The sequence below is a fragment of the Chiloscyllium punctatum genome, chromosome 43 (genome assembly GCF_047496795.1).
Source record: "Chiloscyllium punctatum isolate Juve2018m chromosome 43, sChiPun1.3, whole genome shotgun sequence".
In the NCBI taxonomy this organism is placed as follows: Eukaryota; Metazoa; Chordata; class Chondrichthyes; order Orectolobiformes; family Hemiscylliidae; genus Chiloscyllium; species Chiloscyllium punctatum.
In genome coordinates, this window is record NC_092781.1 from 31,396,913 (window position 1) to 31,406,595 (window position 9,683).

Below are 9,683 nucleotides of genomic sequence, written 5' to 3' on the forward strand. Positions count from 1 at the left end.
CGATTGTTGCACTTAATTACCCAACCGCAGTGTGGACATTAGTAACCCAGCCTGGCATATCCAATGTGCTACCGCAAAAACAAATGGGACCGATGGAACTGGGCAAGAACTGCGACAGTTTACCTGGAGCATAGCCTTGCTATAGGGATTCATATTCGTCATTACTATCATTGTCGACATCGCACGACTTGTATGGCTATTAAAATGTGTTTAAATCCCCAGCGTTTGTCCTCCAAGGTGCTTCCCCCGCCGCCTTACCATGCATCAATGAAGGCCTACTCGAACAATAACTTTGCAACCGACAAGGAATATGCAGCTTTGGATTCGGACTCCAAATACTAACCAACTGATTCTCGCCCGACCGCGTCAGATTACCCCCCGGTTCTTGCGACACACCCCCTTCACCTCAAACTCAGTTCTCAGACAAAAACAAAACAAGGAGGAATTGTCGGAGAAAAAAAATGAACTACTCTGCGTGCCCACTAATTGTTTGCAGAAGCCGTGTCGATTATTAACTAAACACAACATACGCAAAATACCTCAACTTGTCTACAACCAGCTCAGTAACAAAACAGCAAAACAAGCCATTTTCTGAACAGCTTCCAGACTCAATGAATGCCCTCCTGAGATGATCTGACAGCAGTATTCCTAGCTCACAATAGCATCATCTCTATAGAAGCGTTGTGATGTGAGGCCATCCCCAGTCTCCTCAAGTACATAACCCCACAAAGCCTACTGAGACTGAGTGACACCTGATACGACGGAAGATTGCACACCACCCTGCATAAGCATTGAAACGAGGAAACTGGAGATGAGCACCTGCACTAGACGAGGAACGGACACCCCTGTTAGAATTATATTTTTTTTTTCCATTCAATATAATTTAAGTCATATTGTCTTGGAATTAACAATGCACGATCAGAACACGGATGTAACACTATGCACACTATTTGTATCTGCAGCACGGGATAGAGAATCCTGGAATTATCTGTGCAGTGTGTCCATGCTGTACCACTCCTAGCAATTTCTCTTGCCCATGATATCGTCAGAAATAAACCAGTATTCGTCTATTTCACAAGATCTGTGTTTGACCTCTTTTTGTCATTTACGATTCTCCACAAGTATTGCTTTGCCATACATAAAATACTCGGTTTTCCAGTTTTTCTGTTCAGTGACAATTAGTAGATGAAACGACATATTCGCATTTGTCTGAACTGAATCTCATCGGGACACTCCCAGTCTACAGTCTGACCGGCTTAACCTGTTTCCAGGAGGGTTTCTGGTTAGACTCTGTTCAATTAAGCCTTATTGTCCTCAACAACCCCATTGCATTTATTCAGTAACTGTGCTGGTGTCAAAAAAACGCAGACTCTTCAAATTTTCTGTGCATTTGTCTACAACATGGTTTGACAATAGATTTCATAGCAGACAAGGCAATTCATTAGGCACAAAAACAAATACGTTCGTTTGGACAAACAAACTCTGAAAATGATTGCTGGCAGCCTTTATTATATTGTTGGTCATCAGCAGTACAGGCAGATTATTGTCTTCTCCAAACTGGAGAATATATTCACTCTATCATTTACGGTGGCTATACGTATCAATCAGACAGTGCCATTGGTTTTATATGAAGTGATAGAAATGTGCAAAAATCGTCATTATTTCACTTTTTAACTTTGCAGCAGACAATTAAAGCAATGTCCTTGACTGAGTCAGCATTAACAGAAATGGTCCGGGTTTTCATTCAGCTGGGATTGATGAAGCTCTGTCTTATCAGTTGGCTCGTTACACGATAGGGTACCGCACAAAACTGGCAATTTCACAGTGATTCCCTCTATCCTTAGCAATTTTGATGTACCCGTCTTCACCCCAGTCTGTTCCCCAGCTGCAAAATAAGAAAATCCATTGGTGTTGGAATCAAAACGCTGATAAAAGAGACATGTTTGGAGAAGCAGCTGTTTTCACTCTTGTATATGATTGGAATTATTTTCGGGACTGAATTATGGAATTACTGAGCTAGACAATGAGTTGTAAAGAATAAGGTGCATCAGGGTGGAAAGAGTAAATTGTTTTCTTTAACATCAATTGCTGCTCCTTATACTACGTATAGACTCACTGCAACAATTCAAATGGGATGAGATCATTATCAGGGATAGGCTGCAGCTGGAGTAGATACGAAGTTCGAATTGAATAGGGCCGAGTGAAAGTGTATATGGCCTCCTGGAGATTTCTTTCTTGCCTTATGGTGGAGGAGATTTTCTCAGGGTTTTTTTTCACCCAACATCGTTCTGAGGTTGCCTGCCACAGGATATAGTCTGTGCAGAGCATAGGTTGATTTGGGCAAAGGTTACCCCGTGTCTCCTAAACTGCAACCATACTTCGGCCTTAGAATTTGTTCCATATCCGGTTACCCTGCCCAAATCACATTTCCAAGCTTTACCAAACTATTCCAGCACCCATTACACTGTAATACTATCTACCTTATTACACAACAATGTGTACGTTCTTATAAGCTACCCACATAATGTTTCTTCTGGGAAATCAAGTATAAATGTGTGTATGTGTCAGTGTGTGTGTGTGTGTGTGTGTGTGTGTGTGTGTGTGTGTGTGTGTGTGTGTGTGTGTGTGTGTGTGTGTGTGTGTGTGTGTGTGTGTGTGTATTCACCAGAACCACTGGACTTGTTTAATCAAACATTTTGTATCCAATCTGGCCCTGAAGATGTGACTGCTTCTTACAAACCTGACTGCCGTGATTGTAATGACGGCAGCCAGCGATGCCTCAAAGAATAAATGGCTGAAAGGAGACAGACGGTGGTACTTGATGGAAAATATTCATTCTCGAGTTCAGTTACTAATAAAGTACCGTAAGGATCAGTTTCGGATCTACTTTTGTTAGTCGATTTTTATAGAAATGAACTGAATGAAAGAGAAGGATGGTGGACTAATATGCGGATGACATTAAGTTCGTTAGAGGTGTGGACAGTTACTAAGGATGTATGGATTGCAGAGGTAAGTAGATAAGCTGCAGAGCTATGACGACAGGTGGCGAATGCAGTTTAACGCGGTAAAGTGTGAGGTGATTCAGTTTGGAAAGAATCCAATGTAATGGGCGAATGGTCAGATTCGTGCTTGTGCAGATGAGCATAGTGATCTCAGTGTCGAGGTACATCGATGTTTGAATATTGCCTCCCAGGTTGATAGGGTTATTGGGATGGCATATTGTGTGTTAGCTTTGATTGTTGGGGGATTCAGTTTCGGAAACAGGATATCATGCTTCAAGCCATACTAAACTCTGTCGCAACCACATTCTGGGTAATATGCACACTTCTGGTCACCATATTACAGGAAGAATGTGCATGCTTTGGAACGGGTTGAGATGAGATTTACTGGGAAATCGCCAGTTATGGAGGGAGATAGCAAAAGGAAAAGCTGAGGGAGTTAAGGCTGTTTCCGTTAGGATAAAGTTTCAGGTGAATTAATTGAGACACATAAGTTAATTAAAATATTTGATAGGTTGGATAGTGAGAGGCTTTTTTTCCTTGAATGGCGATGGCTGGCAGGAGGGCTTTAAACTCAACAGAGATAGACGTTGGACAGATGTCAGTGGTAGTTTCTTTCCTCAGATTGTTGTCAGGGCTTGGAACTCTGCCTGCATCAGTGGAGGTATTGCCACATTTCAGAAAATTTAAATGGTCTTTGGTCAGGCATATGGATGAGAATGGAATAGTATTTGCTCCATGGCCTTCAGATTGGTTGCACATCGAGTGTAAAAAGACATTTACTGGGCTGTAAAGTTCTATGTTCTACGTTCCAGAATTGGGGCTGTTAATCTGATCCCATCAGTGTCCTAGTGACAAGTGATTAGAGCTTTGTCCTTGTTTCCCTGTGAACAGGTTGTACAGTTGGGTTTGAGATATGACGTTGCCGCCCACTTCCCCAGGAAATTGTTTTCTTTTGTTGTGTACAGCTGTTAATTTTAACCATATGTTTGTAATTTGTACTGGTAAGTTTAAAAACTGGTTGTGATTCAGGGCTAATGACACTCTGATGCCTGCCTCTGTGCGAAGCAATACTTCAGACAAGAACCGTACACTTGTAAGTGCAGCGTTACTTGGTGATGGGAGACCTGCCTCTGACTTTTTTTTAGATATCATCTCAGACAGCACAACCATTAAGCATTCAATTCCAGATAAACACAGAGTTACGTGCTCGCTGAACAGATACAAAAGTTGCAGCATAGAGACAGGAAATTCATTCCATGCCACTGTCCCTTCTCCGTCTGTGATCAGGTGTTTGTTATTTCAAAGAGTACGGACCTGTTTTTAACCAGCCAATATCTCATTCCATCCTCAATTCCAAAACCAACCACCAGCACGTCATTAGTTACATATCCATTGCAATTTTCATCATAGTAAACTCCTGTAAGGAGAAACATATTACATGGTTTATCTGTGAAATATTTAATTAGTGTTAATTTAGCTTTGATTAATGAACACTGACATGTCTGTTTTTACTAACTGTCTTCAAATTGATCGTCCTCACTCCTCACCTTTACGTCTGTTGACTTTAATCAATGTTTCCCAATGACATCGCCTCTGCCATTCTCACTTCCTCTCGGCACATCCTTCAGAGTCACAGACCTTTTTAGTGTAGAAATGCTTCGATGGAAATCGTCCATGCTGAGCACATATCCTCAACCAATCTAGTCCTATTTTCCAGCACTTGGCCAATATCCCTGTAAACCATTCCTATGCATCTACCCATCCAGATGCCTTTTCTAATGTTGTATTTGTATCACTCTCCACCACTTCCTCTGGTATTTCATTCCAGACATGTACCATGCTCTGTGTGAAAACATTGCTCCTCAGTTAACGTTTAAATCTTTTCCTTCTCACCTTAAACGTACGGTCTCTAGTTTTGGACTCTCCTCCTCTTTATTCGTCCCATACCCATTATTGTTCATGAACCTCCACAAGCTCACCCTTAAATCTCTGTCGTACCAGCGAACAAGGCTGCAGCCTTCTCGGCCTCGGGCGAAAGTGAGGAGTACAGATGCTGGAAATCAGAGTCCAGATTAGACTTATGCTGGAAATGCACAGCAGGTCAGGCAGGATCTGAGGAGGGAGGAAAATCGACTTCATCAGGAAGAGCTGTTGCCCAAAACTTGATTTTCCTCCTCTTCAAATGCTGCCTGTGCTGCTGTGCTTCTCCAGCAAAACTCTAAGCTAGACTCAATTCAGCCTCACTCTAACCCTCAAATGCTTCAACCCTTGCTAAGTCCTTGTAAATATTTTCTGGATCCTTTCAAATTTCACAACATATTTCTTACAGCAGAAAGTCCAGACTTTAACATAAAATTCTGAAACTGGCCTTACCAATGTCCTTTGCAGCTGGAACATGACATCGCAAAGCATATACTCAATGTACTGACGAATGCTGCTTTCACTCCCCTGTCGACGTGTGTCTCCAAAATCATGGAATTATGCACGCGGGCCCCGAGGTCTCTTTTTTTAAAAAATAACACTCCCTCAGGCCCTGAAACTTTCTGCATACATTTATTTACTTTCTTTAATTGTTTCCTGTCCATTCCGGCTGGCACTGGACCACCATCCCTTTTCTTATTTAAATTCCTTGTTCCACCTAATCACAGACTATCTGTTTTCCAATTGAAGGTCCGACCTTGATTACATTCTTCCATTTTTTAATAATTTTTGCTGTTGTTTTTATATCTTGCTGAAATTATTTTCGGTGTAGAAATAATTTCCCAGACATGTGCAGAAGATACTGACCATGGTACCTGACCGTGTGGAATATCGGTTTGCTGCCATGTGTGTTAACACATTCTGTTAACGTACAAAATCCTACACCTGGGGTAATGAAGGAGCTCCACTCTGCATTCAGTATTTTTCGGGTTTGTCTCCAATTGTGGGTTGTGCAGTAGAAGTGCTTTGTGATTTGAAATGTCGACGGAGTCAATAGGGAATAGTTCTGCACATGGAGACGACCTGTGTCATCATCACAAGGAAGCTGTGCAGGCGTCCACCTCCCTGTTCAGACCACCATCTTTGCAAGTCATCTCGAGTCGCCACACGAGAGGAGATCAAGAACAGAATAGAAACAGCTGCTGAGAGAAGAGATGGAGCAGAGAGTGAAAGACTCTCAGCAGGAGGCCAAGAGAGTTCAAGTCGAAGGTCTCGCCCTTCCTCTTAATCTAGATACAGTGAGTGTAGCGTCTACAGTTTACAATTAATAAAACGCTGACATGTGCAGGCACTCAGCAGCACATCAGGACAGTTACACCTCACCGTCAGTTCTCTTAGCTATAGCACAATGTTTTGAGCTATTTGCATCACTCCGAATGGGATCAGGTCCATTTGTCATTACCATTCATGAGCTCACCTTGTAGCATAGTCTAGCTTTAACTAGATGATATCTGACAGAACTGGATGGCATGTAACACGGGAGGAGTGTAGGGAGGAACAAGGGTAAGGGTCATGGTCCATGGTGAACTTTGCAGTAATATTAATACCAAAATAGTGACAGTAAATGTGTCTGTAGATTTATGATTTCTAATACCTTTTCTTGAACAGTCGATAATCTGATTCAAATACATCATTCAGTGCTCTGCGACTTACCTCCTTTATAATGTTGAAAGGATTTCAGACTTGCATTAATCACAACAGACATCGGTCCTATCTCTCTCACTGCTTGTTCCAATGCTGCCTCGCCTCCCCAAACCCATTTGTAGTCAGTGATTTTAGCAGCAATTTTATCTCGTTGAAATCTGCAGAAGCCGCCATCCTATAGTTTAAATAAAATGTTGAAAAGGAACGCTCATTAAGTTCATGATAAAGCTATTTTTTCTTTTCTTGATACTTTTCTGCATTCCTACTTTGGCAGCCAATTTATTTTACCAAATCTGTGTGATATTTGTTCACTTTTTTTTCGAAAAATATACATTTATAGTGACTTAGCATGAAAACAAGCCGTTTGTTCCAACTCGTCCACGATCATATATCCTGACGTATTGTCGTCCTATTCGCGACCATTTGGCCCTGAACACTTCCAATCCATATACCCATCTGGGTACCTTTTAAATTTTGTAATTGCCCCAGCCTCCACCACTTGTTCAGGCAGGTCATTCCATACATACATGAGCCTTGGCGCGAAACAATCACAAATCAGATCATTTTTAGGGTTTTCTTGTGTCAAAATTAATATTTATTGCTAAATGTATTCGAAATATTCTACACTGAGACCAAGCAATGGTATTGCAAATGAATTGAAATGTGAGTACATGAAGAACATTGTTCTTTGTCTTAACAATTCAATATCGCAATCAAGCTCACTCCCTCGTTAGCTCATAGCGAAACTAGACTAGAAAGAGTTAAGCCTCTTCAGTGTTTTCGGTCGACTCATCTGAAAATTGTGATCGTCCTTTAGTAAACTCAAATCTTCACATGCAGATAAACGTTTCCCAAACCGTCAATACTTGCAACATTAGAGTCATTGGTTTACAACTAATTAGTATTAGTCTCAGAGCCTATTCAAATATTTCCCCTTTCACCTTAAGGCTCTGCTCTCTAGGTTTGAACGCCGATCCCATGGCTAAACCATTCGGCTCTTCACCCGATCCATGTACTTCATGATTTTATAAACATCAATAATATCACCCCTCAGCCTCTGTTCCTCCGATGGGAGAAAAGCCCCGCCTATTCAGTCTCTCCCGATAACTGAAACCCAATCCCAGCAACATCCTCATCAATATTTTCTGCACCCTGTGAAAGTTTAAAAAATCGTCCCTTTAACAGAGCAACAAAACTTGTGTAGAGTTTTACAAATGTGGCCTCGTCGATGTCCTGTACAGCTGCAATATGACGTCGCAATACCTGTACCAATGATTTGAACAATGAAGGTAACTGTGCCAAGTGCCTCCTTCACCATCCTATCTATCCTCAGCTCCACTTCCAAGGAATTATGCACCTGCACACTTGGCCTCTCTGTAAATTCCTGCATGTTGGAAATGATGGAGTATATTGATTGTCTAAAGTATGGCCACCATGCCCGTGTTTTAACGAAAATTGGAAAATTATAAATGTGGTGACTTTTCAGAGTGTTGCTACTGTCTGATGGAGTGAAGATTCTGGTCAATAATTTTCAATTACTTCTCATCAATGTTGCAGATACTTCAGCTTCAGGACACAGGGAAGAACATGATGCCAATTCTGGGGTGAGATTGATACTGGGAGTGATATTGGAATGGGTGTCTGTGTGTAGCAGGAGGGATTGCCACATTCACCTAGGTTTAATTCCAAGGTGGCATAAAATGTAGTTGTGGCAGACTGTGTCAACGTTCATTCAAACTTGGCTTGGAGAAGGTGTGATGAGCTGCCTTCCAGAACATTTCCAGAATTTTTGATTGGTACTATTCTGTTCGAGAGGGAGTTCAAGGCTTATGACCCAAAGTCGGTGACGGAATGACAATAAATATCTGAGTCCGGATGGTGACTGATTTGAGGGGATGTTGCAGGGAGTGGTGTTAATTGTATCTCCTGCCCTCCTTGGCGGAAGTGGCCTTCGGTTTGGAAGATTCTGTCTACAGTCCATCAGTCAACTTCACAGCTGTAGCTCGTGAATTGTATATACTGCTGTCACTTTGTGATGATATTGGAGGGAATTAATATTTGTGGATTTGATGCCAGACAAATTGAGTGAATGTCCTGGATGGTGTCAAACCTACTCAGTGTCAAAACATAGAACACTGAACAGTGCAGCAAATTGCAGGCCATTCGGACCCCAATATTGGGACAAATATTTATCTTCATCTAAGATCAACCTATATACACACCTCTCCAATTGTTGCCGTGCATGTGCTTGACCAGCAGTCGCTTAAATGGTGTGAATGTCTCTAACTTTACTTCCAAAGCTAGCAGTGGAGTCCACGCATCAAAGCATCTGCGGAAACAACCTACCTCTGGTATCTTCCCTTTACTTTCTCCAGTGACCATAACTGTATGACCTCTCGTGACAGCCTTTTTCCTGGATAAACGTCTCTGGTTACCTTCCATTTCTTTATCCAAGCCATTTATATAAAAAAAAACAAAGAGCAAAGGCCCAAGAACAGATCCCTGTCGGAGATCACTGGTCTCCGACCTTCAAATGAATGACATCCCATCCACGACCATTTCCTGTCTTCTCTTGGCAAGCCAATTCCGTATATAGGCAGCCAAATTTCAGTAGATCCTATAACCTCCTAACTTGCTGAATGAGCCTGCCGTGGGGAACCCATCAAATACCTTACTGAAATCAATATACATCCTATCCACTGCTCGACCTTCATCAACCTGTCTCAACACATCCTCAAAGAACGCATACGAATTGTGATGCATGACATGCTCATCAAAAAGCCATATTGATTTTCCTTAATCAAAAATCATTATCTAAACAATCCAAAATCCTATATCTGCGAACTTTTGCCAGTACCTTGCTGACCACAGACGTAAACCTACTTAGACAATAATTCCCAGTTTTCTTTTTCTCTATTTAATTCCTTGAAGAGAATTACAATATATTCCTCCCTCCAAACATAACGAACTACTCCTGTGAAGATCTTGGATTCAAAGATCATTGCCAGAGGTGCAGCAATCTCATTTCTCACTTCTCGTAGGAAATGTGGATATATC

At 41.7% G+C, this 9,683-nt stretch overlaps 1 protein-coding gene across 1 annotated transcript; it reads right to left on the bottom strand.

The window, feature by feature from the left end:
- Positions 1-1,621: 1,621 nt before the first annotated feature.
- On the bottom strand, positions 1,622-9,068 carry LOC140466538 (cathepsin J-like). The gene is made up of 4 exons (XM_072562010.1): positions 8,973-9,068; positions 6,636-6,801; positions 4,317-4,419; positions 1,622-1,885 (listed from the first exon to the last, which is right to left on the bottom strand). The coding sequence occupies exons 1-4, from the start codon at positions 9,066-9,068 to the stop codon at positions 1,786-1,788; spliced, it is 465 nt and encodes a 154-aa protein (XP_072418111.1). The 3' UTR covers positions 1,622-1,785.
- Positions 9,069-9,683: the final 615 nt, after the last annotated feature.